At 36.6% G+C, this 26,178-nt stretch overlaps 1 protein-coding gene across 1 annotated transcript in view; it reads left to right on the forward strand.

Moving 5' to 3' along the window:
• SAMSN1 (SAM domain, SH3 domain and nuclear localization signals 1) overlaps positions 1-26,178 on the forward strand; it is a 157,226-nt gene that overhangs the window by 24,697 nt on the left and 106,351 nt on the right. The window contains exons 3-5 of the mRNA XM_016201741.2: positions 6,874-6,911; positions 9,722-9,759; positions 13,420-13,506. Coding sequence (XP_016057227.2) covers positions 6,874-6,911; positions 9,722-9,759; positions 13,420-13,506 — 163 coding nt within the window. The remainder of the gene's footprint in view (positions 1-6,873; positions 6,912-9,721; positions 9,760-13,419; positions 13,507-26,178) is intronic.

Here is a 26,178-nt window from a genome sequence, read left to right on the forward strand (position 1 = left end):
GAAATCCTTGGGTCATAAAAAGTTCCATTTTTAATTTTTTGAGGAAACTCCGTAATGTTTTCCACAGTGGCTGCACCAGTCTGCATTCGCACCAGGAGTGCACTAGGGTTCCCCTTTCTCCACTCCCTCTCCAACACTCCCTGTTTGTTGATTTGTTGATGATAGTCATTCTGACAGCTGTGAAGTGCTATCTCATTGTGGTTTGAATTTTCATTTCCCTGATGATTAGTCATATTGAGCATCTTTTCATATGTTTCTTGGACATTTGTACATCCTCTTTGGAGAAGTGTCTATTCAAGTTCTTTGCCCACTTTTTAATTGAATTGTTTGCTGTTTTGGTGTTGGATTGCATAAATTCTTTATAAATTTTGAATCTTAACTCCTTTTCAGATGTATCAGTGGCAAATATGTTCTCCCATTCAGTGGGTTGTCCTTGGCTGTGCAAAGTCATTTTAATTTGATGTAGTCCCATTTGTTTGTTTGTTTGTTTTTTGCTTCCCTTGCCCAAAGAAACATATCAGAAGAAATGTTGCTAGGAGAAATGTCCAAGATTTTACTGCCTATGTTTTCTTCTAGGATTTTTATGGTTTCAAGTCCTGCATTTAAGTCTTTAATCCATTTTCAGTTTATTCTTATTTATGGTGTAAGAAGGTGGTCTAATTTAATTATTTTTCAAATTTTCCCAACATCATTTAATGAATAAGCTGTCTTTATCCCACTCTGTTTCTGCCTTCTTTGTCAAATATTAATCTATCATAAAGGTGCATGTTTATTTCTGGGCTCTCTATTTTGTTCCATTGATCTATACATCTGTTTGTATGCCATTACTATGCTGTTTTGATTACTTTGGCCTTGTAGTATAGTTTAACAGCAGGCAGCGTGATTCCTCCAACTTTGTTCTTCTTACTGAAGATTGCTGTTGTTATTCAGGGTCTTTTGTGGTTCCATGTAAATTTTTGGAATATTTGTTCTAGTTTTGTGAAATAGGCCATTGGTATCTTGATAGGTATTGTGTTGAATTTATAGATTGCTTTGGGTAGTATGGACATTTTAATGATGTTAATTCTTCCCAGCCATGAACATGGCATATGCTTCCTCTATTTTGTACCTTCTTCAATTTCTTTCTTCAATGTCATAATTTGCTGAGTACAGGTCATTTATATCTTTGGTTAAATTTATTTTAATTTTCTTTAATGCAATTGTAAATGGGATTACTTTCTTAGTTTCCCTTTCTGATCATTCATTATTAGTTTATAAAATGCAACTGATTTCTGGGTTTTTATTCTGTGTCTTGCTACTTTACTGAATACATTTATCAGTTCTAGTAATTTTTTGGTAGAATCTTTAGGATTCTCTACATACAGTATCCTGTCATCTGGAAATAATAACAGTTTTACTTTGTCCTTTCCAATTTGGATGCCTTTTATTTCTTCTTCTTGTCTGATTGCTGTGGCTAGGATTTCAAGTACTATGTTAAATAAGAGTGGTGAAAGTGGCCATCACTGTCTTAGTCCTGATATAAGGGAAAAGCTTATAGTTTTACCCATTGAGTATGATGTTAATTATGGATTAGTCATCTATGGCCTTTATTACATTAAGGTATTTCCCTCTATTCCCACTTTGCTGAGAATTTTTGTCTAAATGGGTGTTGGATTTTATCAAATATTTTTTCTGTATCTATTAATATGATCATGTGGATATTATCCTTCATTTTGTTTGTGTGGTGTATCACACTTACTGATTTTCAGATATTGCACCTGCCTTGCATCCTTGGATAAATCCTACTTGGACATGGTGGATAATCTTTTTAATATGATGCTGGGCCTGATTTGTTAATATTTTGTTGAGGATTTTGGCATCTATGTTCATCAGAGAAATTGGCTTATAGTTTTCTATCTTTGTAGTGTCTTTATTTGGTTTTGGAAATTGGATAATGCTGGCCTTGTAAAATGAGATTGGGAGTCTTCCCTCCTCTTAAATTTTTTGGAATAGTTTGAGAAAGATAGGTGTTAGGTCTTCTCTGAATGTTTGGTAAAATTTACCTATAAAGCCATCCTGTCCAGGGCTTTTGTTTGCTGAGAGTTTTTTGATTACTGCTTCAATTTCACTAGCTGTAATCTATGTTTTCAGATTTTCTGATTCTTCCTGATTTAGTTTTGGAAGATTGTATGTTTCCAGGAATTTATTCATTTCAGCCAGATTGTCCAATTGTTGGCATAGTTATTGATAATATTTTCTTAGTCTTTTGCATTTCTTTGGTGTCAGTTGTTCCTTCTCCTCTTTCTTTTCTGATTTTATTTATGTGGGTTCTCTCTAATTTTTTCTTGTTGAGCCTGTTTAAAGGTTTGTCAATTTTGTTTAACTTTTCAAAGAACCAGGTCTTGGTTACATTGATCTTTTCATTGTTATGTTAGACTCTATTTCATTTATTTCAGCTTTGATCTATATTATTTCCTTTTTTTCTAGTCACTTTGGGTTTTGTTTGTTGTTCTTTTTCTAGTTCCTTTAAGTGTAAAGTTAAGTTGTTTGTTTTTAAATATGTTTTTATTGATTTCAGAGATAGGAAAAGAGAGGGAGAGAGAGAGAAAAACATTAATGATAAGACAGTCATTTATTGGCTGCCTCCTACCCAACCCCTACTGGGGATCAAGCCCACAACCTGAGCATGTGCCCTGACCAGGAATGGAACTGAGACCTCTTGGTCTATAGGTCAATAACACTCAACCACTGAGCCACATCAGTTGGGCTGAAGTAAGATTGTTTATTTGAGATTTCTCTTGTTTTCTGATTTAGGCCTGTAATCCTATGGACTTCCCTCTGAGTACTGCTTTCACTGTGTCCATAGATTTTGGGTTGTTGTGTTCTCATTTTCATTTGTTTCATAGTACCTTTTGATTTCTTCCTTGATTTTTTGTTCACCGATTTATTGTGTAGCAACATGTTATTTAGCTTCCATGTCTTTGTCTGTTTTTCAGTTTTTTTCTTGTGATTGATTTCAAGTTTCATACCATGATAGAGATGATGCTTGATATGATTTCAATCTTTTTAAAATTATTGAAACTTTTTTGTGTCCTAACATATGGTCTATCCTAGAAAATGTTTCATGTGCACTTGAAAAGAATGTACATTCTGTTGCCTTAGGCTGAAATGCTCTGACGATATCAATTAAATTCATTTGATCCAGTGTGTCATTTAAGGCCGCTGTTTCTATGTTGATATTCTGTCTGGAAGATCTAGCCATTGATGTCAATGGGGTGTTAACATCCCCTACTATGACTATCTCTATCAATCTCTCCCTTTATGTCCATCAAGTTTTGCTTTACATATTTAGGTGATTCTATGGTAGATGCAAAAATGCTTACAAGGGTATGGATTGCTCCCTTTATCATTATGTAGTGTCCTTCTTTGTCTTTCTATAGCCCTTGTTTTAAAGCCTATTTTGTCTGATATAAGTATTATTATCCCAGGTTGTGTTGTTTTTTCATTTTTATTTGCACAAAATATCTTTTTTTCCATCTCTACTTTTAGTTCCTGTGAATGTCATGTTCTGTGGGGATCTCTTGTAGACAGCATGTTTTCTTATCTACTCAGCTACCCTATGTCTTTTAACTGGAGCATTTAAGCCACTTACATTGAAAGTGAACATCGATAGGTATGTATTTATTGCCATTTTATCCTTTTAATTATGGTCTTCTCCCTTTTTCCTCTCCTCTTCCTCCTTGTGTCCTTCCTCTTTCTCCTCTTCCTCCTCCTCCTTCAAGAAGACCCTTCTACATTTTTTTGTAATACTGGTTTAGTCGTAATGAACTCCTTTAGCTTTTTCTTGTCTGGGAAGCTATTCCTCCTTCTCCTTCAATTTTAAATTATAGTCTTGCTAGGTAATGCAGTCTTGGTTGTAGGTCCTTGGTTTTCATCACTTTGAATATTTCATATCAATTCCTTCTGGCCTGAAATGTTTCTGTTGCAAAATCAGTTGACAGTCTTTTGGGGGCTCCCTTATAGGTAACTAACTGTTTTTCTCTTGCTGCCTTTAAATTCTCTTTTTGTCTTTAACTTTTGCCATTTTAATTATGATGTGTCTTGGTGTGGGCTACTTTGGGTTCATTTTGTTTGAGATTTTTTGTGCTTCCTGTACTTGTATATCTTTTTCCTTCACCAAGTTAGGGAATTTTTCAGTCATTATTCCTTCAGATAGGTTCTCAATCCCTTGCTCTAACTCTTCTCTTTCTGGTACCCCTATGATGTGAATGTTATTATACTTTATGTTCTCCCAAAGGTCTCTTAAACTATCCTCTTTTTTTTTTTTTATTTTGCTGCTCTGATTGGGTGTATTCCCCTACATTGTCTTCCAAATTGCTGATTTGATCCTATGCTTCATCTAACCCAATATTCATTCCTTCTAGTGTATTCTTCATTTCAGATATTTATTCTTTATTTCTGACTGGTTCTTTTTTATGGTTTCATGCCCCTTTTTATGCTTGCTGTCTTTTTGCTAAAGTTCTTACTAAGCATCCTTATAAACATTTTTCTGAAGTCTATATTTAGTAAATTGTTTTCCTCTATTTCATTTAGTTCTTTTTCTGGAGATTTTACCTGTTCTTTCTTTTGGGGCATATTTCGTTGTTTCTCTTCATTTTGGTTCCCTCTTTGTGTTTGTTTCTATATATTAAGTAGATCTGCCATGACTCCCAGTCTTGATAGAGTGGTTTTATGTAGTAGGTGTCCTGTGGGACCCAGTGGTGCAGCCTTCTGATCACCTGAACTGGATGCTCCAGGAATGTCCCGTGTGTGTTTTATGTGGGCCCTCCTGCTGTAGTTGAGTCTTGATTGCTATTGGCCTCTTCATGCATGGGATTGATCCTCAAGCTGGCTGAGTGTGAAGATTGACCCCAATTACAATTTATGAGCTGCTATGGAGGTGCTGACCATACGAAGCAAAATTCACCTCAGCTGGGTCTGAAATGCTGTTTCAATGGTTGATTGAGTCCACATATGGGAAACTCACAGGTATGGAGGGCTGATTATATTTATTGAAAAAAATCTACCAGCATATAAGTAGACCTATCTAGCTCAGATCCACATTGTTCAAGGGTCAAATATACTGTGATTCAAATGATTAAAACTATAAAAGGTATCTAATGTTTCCCACCTTTCCTATTACAAATCCATCTTTTGTACTAGTTTTCTCTATACTAGACACCTCTTTTCTTTATATTTAAAATAGGTAAAATCTGTTTTGAAGAGTACAAGATTCTCAATCCAGAGAATTATGTAAACCTATGCAATGAATTAATTAGACTCAGGACAATGGATTCTAATTATTGAGACATATTTGGACCAGGCTGCATAGATTATATGAACATGGATCTTGCTCTTTTTTAGCTAAATTCCAAATATATATGATAGCAAAATGTTACTACAAAGATGAATGGCCATCCTCTTTCCTCATGACCCTTACAAAGCTGGTGTGGCTGCTGATTTTTGTGAAAGGGCACAATTAGTTCTGGCCTGAAGTTTGGAGACATCTAGACCAAGATGAAAATAATTTCATAAGACCATGGATAGAGTTTGATTATTTTTAGGACACATGATAACAAAGCAGTGAGAACTGAAGGAGGAGTCAGCCTGACTTTTAACTCCTCAAAGCTCTGTTGATATCCCAACTCTTCTCAGGGATTGGTTAATGATTCCCACATCTTTACCTCTACCCACACTAGTCTCCTACTATACATTTTTCTCTGGGTGGTCCAGAGGAATTTTAATTTGGTAAAACTTGTTCCTCAAGTTCCAAAACTGATTGTTTTAGTATATAGGGTTTTCATTGATGCTTTACTCATCAGCTTGAGATAAATAATTCAAATTGTCCTTGAAAGTTAAATCTTGATTTAAAAACAAGCCAAACAAACAAACAAAAATACCATAAAGGTTAGAGAAATGACCCCCTCAGTTGCTATATAGGAGAAAGGTTATCCTGGATCTGACAGTGCTCAGACTAATACTATCAACCATTAGAATAATAAAACCAACTTTTCTTTTTCTGAGTTACATTCACCACTCCTTCCAGCTTTTACAGTGTTTTTTTCCCCCTATGTGGAATATTGGTCTCAATATTTTTTACTACAAAAATTCCTACCATGCCAAACAAACTTCTCCAGAACATGTTTTGCTGCCTATCATATGGTAAATGCTCAAAAAGCACTTTGAACATCAAAAACATAAATGATTTTTAAATGAATGAGTGAAAGAATGACAACTAAAGAATCTGAAGAGTTCTTAAAGGTTCCTGGCAGCAGTTTAAGCTCTTTTAAGGATGGTGAAACATGTGGTGACATGTTCTTCACCCAAAAGCTAAGGGATTTTATACAACGATCAGTGCTCTGAAGAAAAAGACCAGATGAATCACAGGTATATGTCAACATACTCGGGTATTGTGATAGGCTACTTTCCATCTTTCTCAAGGGAAGGTTCTATATAATGTAACTAACATATTCCGAAATGTGTGTCTCCCCTTGGTCTTAGTGGGTTGATGGGGGTTAGAACATTAAAATTATGAAGACTTAATTGCATATGCACATTTTTATTTAAAAGGCTTGCTTTATTAACTGGCCAGGGCTTAGAATAATAAAGCATAAACCCTAGTTAATGAAGGAAGCATTCTACATTTTTCAATGTTATAAAGATAAAATGAGAGAAAAAGAAAAACTTAAACCAAGAGTCTATGATACATTACTAAATTACAAAAGGGAAACACCAGTCACTTTATTAGAGGAGGCAAAATGAACTACTTTTGGATTATATTCGAAGATGAACTATATCTGAATTCTTTTTCTTGAACTAGTATTATTTTATTTTACTTTTTCTTTTATTTTACAGGAAGTTTCTAATTTTGAGAATGTAAAACCAAAAATAAAGTAAGTCAAATTTACTTTGAAAATTTTGTGTTCTTTTAGCTCTCTAACATTGAATGGAATATTTTAGTGAGTTTCCTGTAAAAGTTCATTTAAAAAATTGTCATGCTCAAATCTAGGTATGTTTTACTCTGTTATCATTTATCTGTTTATGCTAATGCACAGGAAACCTATGCTGCGACATTCCTGTAGACAAGGGTGTGAAAATTAAATGTTCAGAAAAAGAAATGTGTTTAAACTAGGCTCAGATTAAACTGGGAACCTACTTGAAACATGTTTTATCGGTGACCTATTAATCTTCTAAAGAGTGCTTCTAATCCAAATAAAAATGTGTTTGCAGAGAGATTTGGGTTATTTAGGTCAGGCTTGGCTTTACATTCAGCAGATCAACCCCCAGAGGAAGTGACACACAGGTGTTGCATAAGGTAATCAGATTTTAACTAATAAGCAGGAAATACATAGGGGCAGGAAGTTGGTTTATGGGGAAATTTCCAGATTGGTTGATGATGATACAGATGGTTGGCTTTGCTGCACTCCAGAATGGTCTGAGACCAAACTGTTACTATGTGAAACTCTCTCTGGACTCAGTTCCTCCCTCACAAGCAGCCCTTGCTCTCCCTGTCCCCACTCCCCCAAGCACTGCGTGCTTTCTTTTTCTTTTCCACCTTTCCTGCTCAAAGTTTTCTCCCAGTGAGGATATAAAATGCACCACAGTAAGTAGGTAATTGCATGATTAACAGCTTAGAAAGAGCACCCGCCACGCAAGGGTAGTTGTATTTTAGCCACAGTTAACTATTTAAACTACAACAGTGGTATTTTAAACATGAGCTGGAGTAAAAAAGGTGTTTTTGGCCCCCAGGGCTCTTCTCAGTCTTAAAAATCACCCCAGCTATGTAGCTGTTTACTCTATCCACAGATAAGGAATTTACTAATTCCAAACCAAATCAAAAATTTAAAAATCACAGCTATTGGCTTATGGTTGATGCTTCTACAGATTCGGGGATACCAACATGAGGAGGGGCAGATGAGAATGGATGAAAGGGAAAGTACCTGATGCTGACTGAGTTAGGATTTTTTAAACATAAACCAAATCCATGAATGTGTTCCTCAGATTCCAACCAGTTCAAACAAAATTGAAGATTCGGAGTTCCTCAATTTTTTTGCTCACTACTTCCCTGAAGGGAACACATACCATCTCATGTTGTTAGGCACCTACCTCATTTTATAATATTATAAAAAGCTCTTTTGGAACACTTATTTGCCAAGAAAGGTCCTAAGTATTTTATATTAATTTAAAAAGCAAAACAAATAAAATAGTTAAGCAAAGAAGAAACATTATATATGCAAGGTTTTGCTTATAACCCTGAGCTTAAAAAAAAAAAAAAAAAAGGTGAACTTGGCTTTAACTTAATGACTACTAAGAATATAAACAGTAGAATACACTCAAGCTATAACAAAGTCAATTATATGTAAGGAAATGTGTGTGTTCGCCCAACACACAAATTGATTAACATGGTTGAGTCAGCATAGTCTTATCTCCTGTTTCTATTTCAGACATTTTATTATGGAAATTTTTAATTTTGCCCAGAGGAAGAGGTAATGATGAACTCACATCATCAGGCTGGAACAAATATCAACCAAGAGCCACTCTTGGTTCATCTCTACCCACTCAACTTCTCCATCCCTCATTCCCACTAGCTTTATTTAAGGCAGATCCCAGATATATATTTTCATGTTTCAATATATATCTTTAAAAAACAAGAATTTTAGAAAGAGAGAAGTAACCACAGTACCACTATTGCACTAACACAAAATAAGAAAAATTACCTATACCAAATATACAGTCAGTGTTACAATTTCTCTGAGAGCCTCAAGTAATTTTTATAGTTAATTTGAATTACAATCCAAACAAAACATGGAGTGCATTTGGTTCATGTCTCTTAATTTATATATCTCTTTTTCTTTTTATTTGAAACTGGATTGTTTGTTCTGAGGAATTTTCCATATTTTTAAATTTTGTTGATTGCATCCTTGTATTTTTAAAAAAACATTATTTTATCCTCAATGTTTCCTGTAAAATTTTAAATAGATCTTGAGGCTTGGTAAGATTCAAGTCTATATATATATATATATATATATATATATATATATATATATATACACACACACACATATATATATATACACACACACACACATGGTATATTTTAAGTAGGTCATCAGTGACTGTGTACTTCCTGTTGCATTACACTGAAAGCCCATATATCTGGTTGTCTCTGTTTTTATGACCGAAATTGCTTAGTGGGTTCAGATGGTATCAGATTGATACATCCAGCACAAAGTGACACATCAGCTTTTCAATTAAACGTTTTAACAGCAATTGGTGATTATTGCCCACATCTATTGCTTTAGGGATTGTACGATGGTTGTATTAAATTTTCATCATTCTTTCTGGATTTATTGAATATAATTATATGAAAAAGAACTTTTCCTAACTATCTGATTATCTTGAGATATATTCATGTAGAAATGGCCCACTTTGTGTGTGTGTGTTGGAGGGAAGGGGGTTAATGAATGTTAGCGTCTCCATATTGCATGGAAATTTCCAGTCCAATAGTATACTTGTATTAACTCTACTTTGTAATTTAGGGTCAGAAAAATGCAGAGCCATATGTAACCTTTAGTTAGAGATAGAATTTATTTCTGTTGCTAAAGGCATTGCACACATGCCTAAATGACCTAATTTCTGTTTGATTAAAATACTATTATTTGTTAAATATAGACTTAAATATCTGTTTCTTTTATTCTTCTAGGTTAAACCGGAGATCTGTGTCTGAAAACAAAGGATTTGGTTAGTAATTCATAAGGTTACTTTTGCAGATGATATGGTCTGTTTCCATGAAAGTTTCTTATGCTATTGCCATAAGCAAAAATAGCTGATAAATGAAAATAAAATTGAGTTGTCTTTGAATTCTATAGAATACATTTTTAAAAGGGGAATGTGATTCCATTGTAACTTTAAATGGCTAAGACTAAGAAATCATTGATTTATTCAGAATAATTTCCTTTTATATTAAAAAATAATTCACTTTGGTAGTTTATTAGTTGTTTATCTTCCAGCTTCCCAACTTTAGGTTAGCTGACCATGGTCAAAATGACCTTTTAGGTGTCTTTTCAGATTTGTGAATCTAGTAGTGAATAAAAAATAGTTGGATTACAAAAGACTCTTCTACAGCATTTCAAACACCAGAACTTTTCTTCTTTTTTTAAAAATAGTATGTATTGGTTTCAAGTGTACAACTTAGTGGTTAGAAAATCATATAACTTACATAATGTTCCCCTCCATATTTCCAGTATCCTGACTCGCATCATACATAGTTGTTACAATATTATTGACTCTACTTCCTATGATTTACTTGCTTCCCTATGACTATTTTATAGCTATCAATTTTTGCTTCTTAGTCCCTTCATCTCTTTCACCCACTGCACCAACCCCTCTCCCTTCTGGCAACTGCAATTTACTCACTCTTTTTGTCTATGAGTCTGTTTAAATTTTGTTTATTATGTTCTTTAGATTCTACATATAAGTGAAATCATATGATTTTGTCTTTCTCTGACTGATTATTTCACTGAACATAATACCCTCTAAGTCCATCCATGCTATTATAAATGGTAATATTTCATTCTTTTTATGGCTGAGTAATATTACATTGTATATATGTACCAAGGCTTTTTTATCTGCTTGTCTACTCCAGTTGCTTCCATAACTTGGCTATTGTAAATAATGCTGCAATGAACATAGGGGTGCATATATTCTTTCAAATTAGTGTTTTGGGTTTCTTAGGATATAGTCCCAGAGAGGAATCACTGGATCATAAGGCAGTTCCATTTTTAATTATTTGAGGTAACTCCATACTATTTTCCACAGTGGCTGCCCCAATCTGCGTTCCCACCAACAGTGCACTAGGGTTCCCTTTTCTCCACACCCTCGCCAACACTTGTTTGTTAATAGCCATTCTGATAGGTGTGAGGTGATGTCTCATTGTGGTTTAATTTGCATTTCTCTGACAATTAATGTTGAGCATCTTTTCATATGTCTATTGGCCATCTGTATGTTCTCTTTGGAGAAGTGTCTATCCAGATCCTCTGCCCATTTTTTAATTGGATTCTGGTGGAGTTTTTTTGGCTTTGAGTTCTTTAAAAATTTTGGAAATTAACCCCTTATCAGATGTATCATTATTGAATATGTTCTCCCATTCATTGGGTTGTCTCTTTATTTTTTTTGATGGTTCCCTTTGCTGTGCAAAACTGTTTTAGTTTGATGTAATCCCATTTATTTTTTCTTTTGTTTCCCTTGCCAGAGGAGAAATAAAAGAAAAAATATTGCTATGAGAAATGTAAGAGATTTTACTGCCATGTTTTCTTCTAGGATTTTTATGGTTTTGAGTCTTACATTAAAGTCTTTAACCTATTTTCAGTTTATTTTTGTATAAGGTGTAAGGAGGTGGCCTAGTTTCTTTCTTTCTTTTTTCTTTTTTTTTGCAAGTATCTGTCCAATTCTCCCAACACCATTTATAGAACAGATTATCTTTACCCTATTGTATTCTCTTGCTTCTTTTGTCAAATATTAATTGACTATATAGATGTGGGTATATTTCTGGGCACTCTGTTGTGTTCCATTGATCTATATGTCTGTTTTTATGCCAGTACTATTCTGTTGTGATTACCATGGCTTTATAGTATGGTTTTAGTTTCTGTGATTACAATATCCATAGTAAGAATAAAGTCAATTGGCTTGATTTGTATCTTAAATAGGGAGTAAATCTCTAATACTATTAATTACTTTTTGAAAGTTAATGGATAATGTCCCTCTTTCCCTTATAGAATATAGAGTGTCACTAATTATGAAACGCTCACAGTGGCAAAATATCTTGATTATTCATGTAATAATTCACTTTTATGCAGTCTGTCAAGCTTGAGGATATACTTTCTCCTTTCTTTTTCTCCTGCAGAGCCCAAGGGTTGGATGCTCAAGCTACTTTTCCCCTTTTCAAAATTAGTTTCCTGGATAGCCCTGAAAAGCTTATTTAGACTAAGGTGATGATCATTAATTGATGTGTCATCCAAGGCTGTCTGCATTTTAATCTGGTCTGACATTCTTCTAGTGGCAGCATCCATTAGTCAAGGCCCCTTGGACAACTAGTTGTTAACTATTTTGATTAGCAGCCCTGATTTGAATAGTGTGTACTCTTTAAAAAGTAAGGCACTATTTTAAAAAAATTGTTTTTAAATATGTCTTTATTGATTTCAGAGAAAGGAAGGGAAAGGGAGAGAGAAACATAGAAAGGCCAGTGATGAGAGAGACACTGATCTGCTGCCTCCTGCATGTCCCATTCTGGGAATTGAGCTGACAACCTTGGCATGTGCCCTGACAGGGAATTGAACCATGGTCTTCTAGATCATATGTTGATGCTCAACCCCTGGGCTATGCCACCTGGGCAAGGCAACATTTTATTTCCATCTAGATCCATTCTCATAGCACACTATTCAGTTTGTGCACAAAAGACTGCAGATGTTTTCATCCTAACATAGTTCTTCTTTTTTTAAAAAAAATTTCAGAGAGAGGAAGGGAGAGGGAGAGAGAGAGATAGAAAAAAAAATCAATGATGAGAGAGAGTCATTGGTTGGTCGTCTTCCTCCTGCATGCCCCTCACTGGGGATCGAGCCCACAACCCGAGCATGTGCCCTGACAGAGAATCAAACCACCATCTCCTGGGTTGAAGGTTGATGCTCAACTGCTGATCCATGCCGGCCGGGCCTAACATAATTCTTGATGATCAATTACCTTTTCTGTAGTCAAACATGAGAGTAAACAGTGACTTTAAAAACAGCACAACATGCTGAGCTTGTTTCCATGTGATGTTTTGATTGCATTATTTAAAATTTACTTTATCAATGTCACCATACATGCAGAATTATTAGTTTTTGATCAGTAGATTAGAAGTGAAAAGAATTCTTCATTTCTGTGCAGTTCAGTTCTTCCCAACATATCCAGGGCTTGCTCTAGGTGCTGGGACATAAGACTGAAGAAATCCTGTTTCTTTCATTCAAAGGCCTTGAATCTATCATAGCTCAATGTTCTCGCAACACAATCATTTTGTCAAAAAACATGAGGAATGTGGAGGGTGAGGAAACTTTAACTTTTGCATAAAAATAAATGCTTATTAATTCAAGAGAAATACTCCAAAGAGTAATGTAGACATAAGCTATCAAAAACTATTTCAGTATCAGCATTCTATCATATATGCTTGAGTGCTTATGTAGTTCATGGAAATAAATGGGAGACCATACGACACCTGGGATTGTCCATCAGGGACGATAGCTCCCTAGAATGGACCATAGCGCTCTCCTATAGTATCACCAGGTTACAACAATGTGCTGAATTTGTTTTGGTTTTAAATGTCTTACACTCACTGTGAATTCTGATAACCAATGCTCTGCTTTACCTTAGAAAGGAAAAGAGTCAATGACACAATCTGGCAGGAATCCAGCCAGCCTGAGAATGATTCCCACATCAGAAGACTCTGTCAGCTAAAAGGTAATTGCTAAATTTAGTTCTGCTGACTTTGCATTTTCCCAAAGTAGTTTAAAGGACAGGTAAGAAAAATTTACATCTTTCTCCATTAAAATAAGCAGGACATTGTGGTCTACATAAAATGAAAGACAAAGAGACAGAATATATATATTTATATTATTTAATAGAATATGTACGTGTATGTATACATACACAGAGACATACAGAAAGTGGAATCTAATTAAGGTGCCTGTTGAAGAAAAAAATCAAATGCAAATAATATTTGAAAGACTTTAATGTCTAAAATATTTAAAATGTATTAAAAATCAGCACATAGAAAAAAACCCTCTAAAAATAACATCAATATATTAACAGTTGTTATATTAAATTTCCTTTAAAAGTTTAAGAGAAATTATATTGATTACCAAGGCAAAATTATGCCATTTTATGATTTAAAAATTCCCCAAATCAAATTAGCAGCCAGGTATTTCAAAAATTATCAGTAATAAGTGACTTCAAAATTAAAATTACTTAATTTTAAGAAGGTAATGAAGAAAACAAAAAGTCTTAAGAGTTCACAATGATGAGCAACAGAATAAAAAGTTGATTTAATTGGCATTCTCTCTCCAATATTACTTGCATAAGAAATATTTGATTTATTAGTTATTGATTATGTAAGAGTTTTCGATTTTTACTAAAAAAGATTTTTAAGGGAATGATAGTGTTAATATTTATCTATTCATATTTTGCCTTTTGTGTTTTTTTAACAGACCCCTTAGCTTTACAGAGTAATTATTTATGAAGATAATAATTTTCCCTTGAAATATTTCTATTTTATCCAAGATTATATAGCATTTTGGTGAATAATTTTAACTGTATTTTAAAATAGTTTCTATATTCTCTGTTATAAATAAATAAATGAGCAAAACCCTTGGGGATTGTTTTAAATATGTTCTTTTGGTTACAACACAGACAATGTTTTAATAATGTCATGTTTTGATTTTACTGTGTTCACCCCATGGATGCCAGCTATCTTCATGCACACTCTCAGTAGGTTAGTCCATCAGTCCATTCCTTTAATAAACATGTTATATTTACATTATTGTATATTGATCTATGGATAAAGAAGGCATACCTTATTATATATTATTTTTAGTTATAAGTTTGACTATAAATCTCTTTAAGTACTCTGATTTCTAAACTGCTTTTCTTTGAACTTTTTTTTACATTTACAAGTAATAGGCAGGTAATTCTCTTACAGCTACTTTGACAAAGTAGCACAAAATCTTGGAATTTAGGCAAGGGGTTTAGGATTACTGGTCTCTGTTTTGTCAGGGAAGGAAGCCAGCCTTTACAGAAACCTTCTCAGCTTTGCTATTTCTCAGATTCTCAGGTGACCGTGTGTTTGGTGTGTGTGTGTGTGTGTGTGCGTGTGTATAAGAAGTTTAGCTGACATTTCAGCAATAGCAGCTGAGTCACAGGACATTTCCTAGGGATTAATGCTGTGCTAGGAAGAGTTGATGGCCTGAAACCAAGGCTGTTGATGCCACTGTAAATTGAAAGGAGAAATTCAAGGGGTGGGGGCAGGGAAGGCCACAAGTAGTAGACTTGATATTATGAGTGTAGTGGCTTCATTGGGAAGGCTCAGAGTATTTCTAAGCAATTAGTGCCCTACATATCAACCCATAATATTTCTTTCTCATTTTAAACACTACCTTTTAACTGTTAATTGCATAATTACTTAAGAATGGTTTACTATACCTGAGGATAGGCAGTCTGTGAAGTTCAGTGAGATGAAAATCTGAAGGTGTAGTATTACTGTCATCCAGAGCCCATGATTTTATTGAACACTGATAATGAAATTTTAAAGACAACCTCAATAAAACAGAAGAAAATATATAGGGAAATAAGTGGTGGGAGTGACATTAACTCCTAACAAATCTGTTGCAAACTCCAAGGCAAAAAAAAGCCATTTCATTCTATTTCAATTTCAATTTCAAAATTGCATTTCTACATGACACGTGTTATATTAACATCATTGCTGTTTAAAGAATATTGGGGCCTGATGAAAGAACCCTCCACAGGCTATATTTAGCCAATAATTTGTGCTGGTGTTTTAATTTATGAATGAATTCACATAGTTTGGTATAATGACTATGTTCTATTAGTTAAGACAAAATTTATCAGAACAAGTCGAGTCACAGAAGCATAACATTTTTAGTTTATCTAGTCCATTTCCTTTTTCTAGAAAGGATCTTATCTAAAACTGTATCTGTGCTATTAAAGGAAACTACATCTGTACAATAAATGTAAGATAAATCGTGTGCTCAGGACTTTATAACTGAAAAATTGACATAGTTTAGGTATCAAGGGAAACTAATCTGTAATTCATATTAATTGTCCTATTTTCAGCATCATAAGCAGGAAAAATATTCACAATATTCATTTTAGTAAGTTAAAATCAATTTTAAAATCTTTACACTTATCTTAGCCTTAGTTTTATGGGGGGGGGGGGAAGCCTGAAAAAAAAAAAATCTTTGAAATCTATAAATTGGATTTATAAATTCACCTAAGATCAAGTTATGATTTAAGAAAAGATAGTTTAAAAACAGGGTTTTCATGTTTTATACCAGAAAGTACAAGGAATAGAAACAAAGCAAAATTTTAAAAATTTTTAAAAGAAAAACAGAACATGTTTGGAGATTTAGAGATTTTTCAAACAATGTGACTACAAGAAACCATTCCATAAAACAGAAAATATGTAAAAAAATGCCGTTAGTAAAGGAAGTAGGGTCTGATTAAAGTCAGGAAACATGTTAGTAATGGAAGGAGTATTAACTCCACTCATACTGCTGCAAATTTATTTTAAAAATAAATCTTATGTACAGATGATTTTGATGAAATTCATTATAATATACTGGTAGAGGAGAGACGTTAGGACCTTCCAATAAAACATTTGAATTGACATTGGTTCGAAACCTTCTTTCTTGAATTCTAGTCAATATTGTTATTTGGCCAACTTCTTCAGAGTAGATATATAGCTATTTTTACTTAATTTTTGTAAACATTATTAATTCTTTTTTTTATTGGATTGATAACCTCCTTTTCAAGATGGCAAATGTATAAAGTCACAAATTCATTTATTATTTTGTTTAATTTTCAAGAACCACAGTTTAATTTAAAAATTGTTTCCCAAGAGCATGTGACTTGTCTGGTTAGATTGAACTACATGAGTAATGACAGCGAGAAGTCCTATTTCACACCTGAGGGTCTGCTTATGATGTGGGAATAAACTCTCTGAGCAAAGGCTGTCTGCTGAGCGGGCCTCTTTTTTTTTTCTAAGGAAGGCTTTCTGAGTTGAAAGAACACTCAGAGTTCTAGTGTTTCATACAAATGAATTTTGGGATTAATACATTAGGGCAGTCCTTACCAGGAATATAGTTACCTGAGTATGGTCAGAAGTATCTCTGTTAGAATAACCTAGAAGCCGAATAGAAATATTGTTTTTGTTTTGTTTTGCTTACTTAATCCCATTATCCCCACATCTGTTTTGAGGGGCAGTTGGAATTAGAATGTTTCTGTAAGATGGTGCATTTTTATGTACACTTTTATTTGTGACCCCCTTATGTAGTTTATGCATGTTCTGACAATCTGTTGCTGCAAGCAAATCACCCAAAATTTAATGACATCAAACAACATTTTATTAGTCTCATGGATATTAGGGCTCAGGAATTCAGGCAGGGCAGTGCTTCTTGGTGGCCGAGGCTTCCTCTGGGAAGACTTGAATAGCTAGGAGGATTTAAATGTGTGGTGGCTGAATATGTGGTATGGAACATCTTTGAAAAATATAGCTCCATGTTGTTTAAGTCAACTATTTTAACTTTGTTGCCACTTAGGACCAAATTGCTTCTTTCTTTATAAATGTTCTCTTGCAAAGTCATATTTGGGAGACCACAAATAAATAAAAACATATAAAACCACAATACAATGGCTAATCTTTATAAAATGCCATTTTCATGGTTGCCCTTCCTTAGTCCAAAACCCTCAAAGGTTCTTCGTTTCCTGTAGAAAATGCTTCAAGCTGGTAGCTCTACAACTGAATTTATTCTGAGAAAAAGCTTATTTAGGCCATTCATATTTTAAATTCAGGAACTTTTACATTAAAAAAATATATTACACTCTTTTGAAAAACAGGAGGGACATGGACAATCCTGGCCTCAAAGTCTGAGGTGATTTCCACTGGGAGAGCTGAGAACTGTGGTTGTCCGTCAACAGCGATGGCCCTTCAGCTCACCACAGACCTCCCATCATCTCCCAGACAAAAGTCTCTTCATTTAAGTTACCAGTTTAGCTTCTGTATTTGTAATGTTGGCTTAGTGGGTTATGTCCAAATTTCTCCACCTGGCATTCAAGGCCCATCAAAATTTGGCCTGCCTTACTCTTCCAGCCCTACCTCGTATGCTATGTTCTGATGGGCCTCTTGCAGGCTCATCTCAACCACTACAGTTGATTAAACATGTTCTTCTTATTCCACACCATAGGCCAGTGTTCAAAGCATTTGCACTATATATGTAACTTTTCTTTTTCTTGTACCGTTCCAAACTATATCCATCTTTCAAGCTTCCATTGACTGGGCCCTGCCTCTTCCACGAGCCCTCTGGGTCATAGTGACCTCTCCCCATAAGATCTGAATCACCCATTTCACTGCCCAGCATTGCTATGTCCATGATGTAAATGCATTGTGCCTGTTCCTCAGCTGCTTCCAGGCTCTAGAGTACAGGTCCACTTTACTGTCCTTTCCCTGTACCCAGAAGACTTATTAGAGAGGAATCTCTTTATAACTCATGTTAAAGGGATCAAAAAAGGGAAGAGATGGAAAAGAATAAAGGGGTGGAGAAAAGAATATTTTTTCTAAATACAGAAAATAATAATAATAATAATAATAAAGCTGCAAAATTCTGCTTCTGCCGTCCTGGGCCTGTGATGGAAGTTATTGCTTCAAAGAGCCAGGTCACACACAACCAGCTCATTTTAAAATCTAAGTATTTTCTAGAATCTTGTAATGTGGTTATTGTGGTTTAAATATTAGTGATTTGTGTAAATAACTCTGAGACTGAGCTGTGGATTTAACATATCTTTTAACCATCAGCTATGACGGGGTTATGGAGAAAAGCCTGCACTTATTTCTTTACAGAGCATGAAGGGTAGATCTTACCTACCCCTTCTTCCCCGACAGGGTGTGAGAATAGGAATAGTGGAAAATTGAAGTAATAAGTGCAAGTAAAAAGGTGTCAGGGTGAAAGGAAAAGTCAGTGGCCTGGTGGGCAGTGGTTTTTTGGGTCCAGTATCTTCGTTTGTAAACTCTGCCTCTTGGATGAAGTGATCTATCAAGTCCCGTCCTCTGGTAGCACACTGCATATTCCTGATTTAAACAGATGGAGCCCCTTTTACAGGGCTTGAAAGGGAAAGCTTTTGAAAGTTTTCATTAACTACAAGTAAGAAGATGCCCCATTCCAGAGCTTTTACTAAATCATGCACAGAACAACCTCAACTTAAACAATTCATGTTGAGAAGACATAAGCTAACGAAGCTCAAAACGCCAGGGGCTGAACGCGTCATTTAACAGGAGCAGGTGAGGGGATAACTTGGTGGAATCACAGCATTCTGGAGCTGGAAAGGGTTTTAGCATCTGTGTGCTACTCTTTCATTACCGACAGGGAAACTGAGGCCCAGAGAGATTCCATGGCTTGTGCAGCTACACAGCTGGTCAGTGGCTTCATTTTTACTTTGTTAAATTTCTATTATATATTTATCTGCTTCTAGTAAAGATAACATTTTTAAGAAAATAAACACTTATGATCTAGCCAATATAGTACCTTAATAGACTAAAGAAAAATGTGTGTTAAATTACACTCGAACTTCTAAAATCCTGTAATTTCTTATAACCTATATATAATATTAACCTATTTTCACAGACCTAAATGAAGATGATTTTCTTTCAAGTAATAACGTGCAGACGCTTCAAGGAAAACAACCACAAGCCGTTTCCTATCAGGTAACGTGAATTATCAACATTGACGCGGTATTTTGTGAAATCATCTTTTTGAGCTGTGTAATGTGCTAGCAGAGTGCATGGTACTTATGTTGCAGGCAGAGAGGCCTGCACCGGCTGTTAGACCAGTGGGGTCGGATCAGACTTGGGCTCAGCAACCTTGGTACTTGAGTTCTGGCTAGGAAAGAATTCCTATAAGAGAACATTTATTTATAAAATTATAGAGGTAGAAGAAGTAATTCCTAGAAGAAATGGGCTTAGGAAAGAAGTTTTATAGAGACAAAGGAAGGCTCTTGGAGCTTCGGAGTGAGGGAGGTAATGGTAAACCACCTGGGGGAGGGGAAGGGAAAGCCATGGGAGTGTTCCCAGAGGGAAGGGGCAGGGTCCTCCCTCCTAAGGGTTTTAAGGGTGGAGATTTTAGGGGAGGTCCCAGGGGAAGATCTTAATAGAGTATGCAGCAGCTTTTCAGGTATGCCCTTTCAGGGTTGTGGTCTCCACTGATTGATTGGTCGGGGCCAGGGCAGGGGATCATTATTCAATGCAGCTGGTTCTGAGGTCAGTCGTGGGGTCACTAGTCCAGTTTTCTTGTTTTTTGTTACTTTTGGGGCCTGGAGCTGAAATACAACTGAGGTCTAAATGTTATCTCTAGGGAGGAAAGGTCAGGGGGTCCAAAGCGCAGGACCAGTGATACCTAGGGGAGGAAAGGTCACCCTGGGGGCAAGGTCCCACCCTACAATTGTCCTTTGCTAGGCACCCGAGGCTTTCTGCCCTGGTGACCTTCTGTACCTGGCCCATTGTCCTTGCTCTGCTCCTGTCTGTCTAACTGCCTACCACACTTACACAGCCTTGTAGCTCCTTTGTATTTAGTTATTGTAGGTTGTTTTGTAATTGATATGCTTGTATCCCTGTGAACAGGAATCTGAATGAAAAAAATCAAATGATGACTTGAGTTAATAACCATTTTGTTTATGCAAAACATCATGCACTATAGCCTTTTGCTAAGTAGCTCTGAGCCTTTTAAATTAATATACTGGGATTTTCACTGACAAGACCTATGATAAGTGCTTTAGAACTATCTGGCAGCCTTCGGTACGGGGTACGTGCCTTTTTTTTTTTTTTTTTTTTACTTTTGACATAAAAAGATACAGTGTGATTCCCTTTAAAAATTGCATTGCCCGGCCGGGCGTGGCTCAGCGGTTGAGCATCGACCTAGGATCCAGGCGATCAGGGTTCGATTCCCAGTCAGGGCACATGCCCGGGTTGCGGGCTGTGGCCGATCAATGACTCTCTCATCATTGATGTTTCTATCTCTCTGAAATCAATACAGATATATTTAAAAAAATAAAAAAAATAAAAAATAAAATAAAAATTGCATTAATTAGCCCAGAAGTTCAAACAATTAAGAATGTCTGAACCTTGGGACCCAATAATAATAATAATAATAATAATAATAATAATAATAAAACAGTGAAATAGTTGCTATTCACCCTGTAATAAAATATAGTATATGTGTCAGTAGGGCCAACCCAGGCATTATACTGATTTTTGATATTTTTCTGACACCTATGGGGTTCTCTTCAATCATTCCAATAGTTTTATTAGAAAATTTAGAACTGACCTTCCTTGGTAGAGTAGATTGATCAATAGGCAGAGGGTATATAGCACATGAATTGTGACGGGCTGATGTGGTGAGGAAAGGGAGCTTTAATTCCTAAGTCCAGCCTGATTTCTGAGGCTGTCAAAGGCCCTCCAATGAATTAAATGGTGGACCATAACTTTTGATCAACCACAGTTTCTGCTGGCTGTTCTGAAGCATCAGAGTGATAGAAGTGTGCTCCTGAGGCCGGCTGCACATGGCTGCACACGCTGCATACCCTACACACCCTGATCACCCTGCACACCCTGCACACCCTGTACACACTGCACACACTGCACACCCTGCTCACCCTGCACACCCTGCTCACCCTGCACACCCTGCACACCCTGCTCACCCTGCACACCTGCACACCCTGCTCACCCTGCACACCCTGCTCACCCTGCACACCCTGCACACCCTGCTCACCCTGCACACCTGCACACCCTGCTCACCCTGCACACCCTGATCACCCTGCACACCCTGCTCACCCTGCACACCCTGCTCACCCTGCACACCCTGATCACCCTGCACACCCTGCACACCCTGTACACACTGCACACACTGCACACCCTGCTCACCCTGCACACCCTGCACACCCTGCTCACCCTGCACACCTGCACACCCTGCTCACCCTGCACACCCTGCACACCTGCACACCCTGCACACACTTCACACCCTGCACACCCTGCTCACCCTGCACACACTACACACCTTGCACACAGCTGCACACCCTGCTCACCCTGCACACACTACACACCCTGCACACCCTGCTCACCCTGCACACCCTGCACACACTGCACACCCTGCACACCCTGCTCACCCTGCACACACTACACACCCTGCACACACTGCACATTGCCTAGTCACATACCAGCCAGGGGTTCTCTTACAGTGCATGGTTGAGAGCTCTGAAAACAGACAGCTCTGTTTCAGTCTTAGTTTGGCCCTTAGTAGCTACATGACTTTGAGCAGTTTCCTTAATTTCTCGCTGCCTCGGTTTTCCTCATCTGTAAAATTAGTCTAGAAAGAACCAGTATCTCTTGGCTGCCACGAGAATTAAGGGAGGTCCTTCATTAAAACACTGAGCTTCATGGTTGGTATTGAGCAGATGCTTTAAAAACTTCAGTTGTTCTCATTGAAGCTCCTCTCTTCTCTTTCCCTCCCCTTCCCCCTTCTCTTATTCTCTGTAAGGGCTTTGTGACACTTTCACAAGCCCAGGTGGCAGGTTATCTCTGAAATATACAGTCTCATTCCCCTAAATTTAGATGAGGCCTCAGATAGCATATTGAAGTGAAACTCTGTCTGATAGTCAGGAAAAGCTAACCACTGTTTACAGTAACAGCTCCCCAGACATAGGCTGTCCCAGGAGAAACCCTTCTGTAGACTTTTGTTAGAAACATAGAGTCATCTCTTAGAAATAAGAAACAAATGTAGCAAGTTCTTAGAAGAAAGGGGTTAAAGATCAATCTTCACGCTAACATCCATCTTTCTGGACGTTTTAATTGGCCAAGAAGTGATCCTTCTAGAATGGTAACCACTCTATTATGCTATGTAGTTTGTTGCTGAAAGATTAGCTGGCGAAGGTCAGACTCCGACTGACGAGGAGGAGCTCTCTACTCCAGAAGTCTATTAGGAAGCCGGTGCTGGTCTTATCCATCTTTAATCTCTCTCTACTCACAGCAGGCATCCAACTGAATTTACCTACTTAAGAAGCTTTTTTTCTGCATGCCAAAATTACTTGGTTGTAACAGTATTATTAAGTATTAGGAAGTGTTACACAATTATTAATTTATCGCCTCCTTGTGACTGAGGAAAAATAGAGGCGGCGAACGCTTTCAGAGACAGGGCACAAGGGGAGTCATGTCCCAGAGAAGCAGCTCTGATGTGAACGGGAAGGTGGCCCGTGGAGGGCAGAAGAGTGGACCTTGGCACAGAAGGGGCCTCTCATCAGGACGGCAAATGACTTCTCCCAGCGCCGTTTCCCCAGGGGCGGCCTGGGCCCTTCTGCATGAGAATCGCTTGGCGTGTTTGTTAACAATGCAGGCTTCTGAGCTACATTTCTGTCCAGCTCCACTGTCTGGAGCCCAGGAATGGCGATTCTTGTAAAAATTCCGGAACATGTTAGTATATGAACCATGAGAATCTCAGGATGAGACCATTGGTGGACACTTTGTATGAACTTGCTGCCCCCTGCGTCTTCCCCTACAGCCTGAAATGGCTCAGGCCTCGTCTGGAAAGACGACAGCCTCCTGGAAAAATGGAAGTTGATTTTTGTTCCCTATTATGAGAATGATGTTCATTCATTATTGAACTTTTAAAAGCAATGTGAAGGTGGAAAGGATTAACATAATGAATACTATCGAAACAGGGTAAATATTTTCATATGGCTGACCATTTTATTGAATATCATTAACATAAAGTTCATAAGATGTAAAACAAATTAATAATTATAAAATGACCATACCTACAAAATACATTTTGAACAATAAAAACATTCAGAAGTTGAAAAATGTAATTATTAACTCAATTCCCAATCAGAAAAGACTCAGCTGTAGAAGAAGGTCCAGGGAACCAGCGGCAGGGGCGGCAGAAAACGTTTATGGACGCTTTCTCAAATTCCAAATTTGCACCATGAATATTTCTGACTACTTGGCCTGGGATAAACCTGCTGGGAAACCAGGCTTGCAGGGGAAGTGCTGATGGGGGGAGTTTGAAGCAGAGCAGACTGCTGGTCCTGTGATCATTATACCAACCGTAAGGAACATCTCGGGGCAACTGGACTCCCAGCATTTATTTTTGTATTCTTGTTCTGATCTGTTCTTTTCTGGCAGCACTCAGCTGATAGCTCAAACCTTTTGTAGCATATTGAAAAGGGTATAAAATATGCAGTAATACAGACTTTGGACTAATATATTTTCAAAAATGGTTCATGCCTCATTTCTCACGTAAATTCTTAGGTTGCATTCAGCCTTCAGAGCGTCATTCATATTCATGATAGAGCAGAGGGATAACATTTATTACTTTCAGTGCTGGGATGTTAAGCACTGTGAAACACACACACCCAGAGCCGCCCAAACAGCTCCCTGAGCTGCTTCCTCTCAGTGGCAGAAGTGCCACTTTTTTTTTTTTTAAAAAAAGTACACACACACACACATGCATACATATAACACATACACATACATACATACATACATACAAAATATTTGTTTATTGTTTCTGTTGCTTGGTGAAGTCTTCAGCGTTTTCTATATGCAGAATCATGCCATCAGCAAAAAGTGACACTTTCAAAAAAATATGTTTTCATTGATTTTTAGAAAGAGAGGAAGGGAGAGGGAGAGAGAGAAAAGCATTGGTGTGGGAGAGAAAGATTGATTGACTGCCTCCTGCATGCCCCTTACCGGGAATCGAGCCCACAACCTGGGCATGTGCCCTGGCCGGTGTGGCTCAGTAGGTTGAGTGTCCTCTCATGCACCAGAAGTGACACTTTTACTTCTTCCTTTTATTTTACTTTTACTTCTGCCTTTTATTTCTTTCTCTTGCCTGATTGCTCTGGGTGGGATTTCCAGAACTATGCTGAATAAGAGTGGTGAGGGTGGGCATCCTTGTTTTGTTCCTGATTTTAGAGGAAAACCTTTCAGTTTTTCACCATTGAGGATGATATTGGCTGAGGTTTCTCATATATGGTCTTTCTTATGTTGGGGTACTTTCCTTCTCTACCCATTTCATTGAATGTTTTAATCATAAATGGATGTTGTAGCTTATCAAATGCTTTTTCTGAATTTATTGATAAGATCATATAATTCCTATCCTTTGTTTAGTTAATGTGGTGTATTACACTGATCGATTTGCGTATGTTGAACCATCCTTGTGCCCCTGCAATGAGCCCCACTTGATTGTGATGTATTATTTTTTTTATGTACTGTTGTATCAGATTTGCTAGTATTTTGTTGAGGATTTTGCACCTGTATTAATCAGAGATACTGGTCTATGGTTTTCTCTTTTTGTGTTACCCTTTTGGTATCAGGGTTATGTTGGCCTCATAAAATGTGTTAGGAAGTATTACCTCTTCATTTTTTTTTTTTTTTGGAGGAGTTTGAGAAGGACAGGTATAAAATCTTTTTTGAATGTTTGGTAGAGTTTACTAGTGAAGCCATCTGATCCTGGACTTTTATTTTTTGGAAGGCTTTTGACCGGTTGTTTCAATTTCTTCACTGTTTACTGGTCCATTTAGATTTTCCATTTCTGCATGATTCAGTCTAGGAAGGTGATATATATTTTAGGAACTTATCCATTCCTTCTAGGTTATTGAATTTGTGCCATATAGTCTTTCATAATATTCTGGTATGATCTTTTGTATATCTGTGATGTGTGCGGTGACTTCTCTTTCATTTCTGATTTTGTTTATATGGGTCTTTTCTTTTATCCTTAGTGAATTTAGCCAGGGGGTTGTCAATATTACTAATCTTTTCAAAGAACTAGCTCTTTACAGCTTGTTGTATTAATTTTTTGTATAATCTTTTTGTTCTCTATTTCCTTTAATTCTGCTTTAATTTTTATCATTTCCTTTCTTCTGCTGACCTTGGGTTGCTTTTGTTCTTCTTTCTCCAGTTCTTTAAGAAGTAATGTTAGGTTCCTTACTTGGGATTTCTCTTGTTTCTTGAGATAGGCCTATAATGATATAAACTTCCCTCTTATTACTGCTTTCGCTGCACCCCAGAAGTTTTGAAATGTCCTGCTGTCATTCTCATTTTTCTCTATATATCTTTTGATCTCAACTTTTATTTCTTCTTTGACCCAGTCATTTTTTAGTAGTATGTTGTTTAATCTCCACGTATTTATGGGGTTCTTTACTTCCTTTTTGCAGTTGATTTCTAATTTCAAATTGGTATAATTTCAATCTTCTTGAATGCGTTGAGGCTAGTTCTGTGACCCAACATATGGTCTGTCCTTGAGAATGTTCCATGTGCCCTGGAGAGGAATGTATAATCTGATGTTCTGGGATGGAAGG

The sequence above is a fragment of the Miniopterus natalensis genome, chromosome 6, assembly GCF_054644295.1.
Source record: "Miniopterus natalensis isolate mMinNat1 chromosome 6, mMinNat1.hap1, whole genome shotgun sequence".
In the NCBI taxonomy this organism is placed as follows: domain Eukaryota; kingdom Metazoa; phylum Chordata; class Mammalia; order Chiroptera; family Miniopteridae; genus Miniopterus; species Miniopterus natalensis.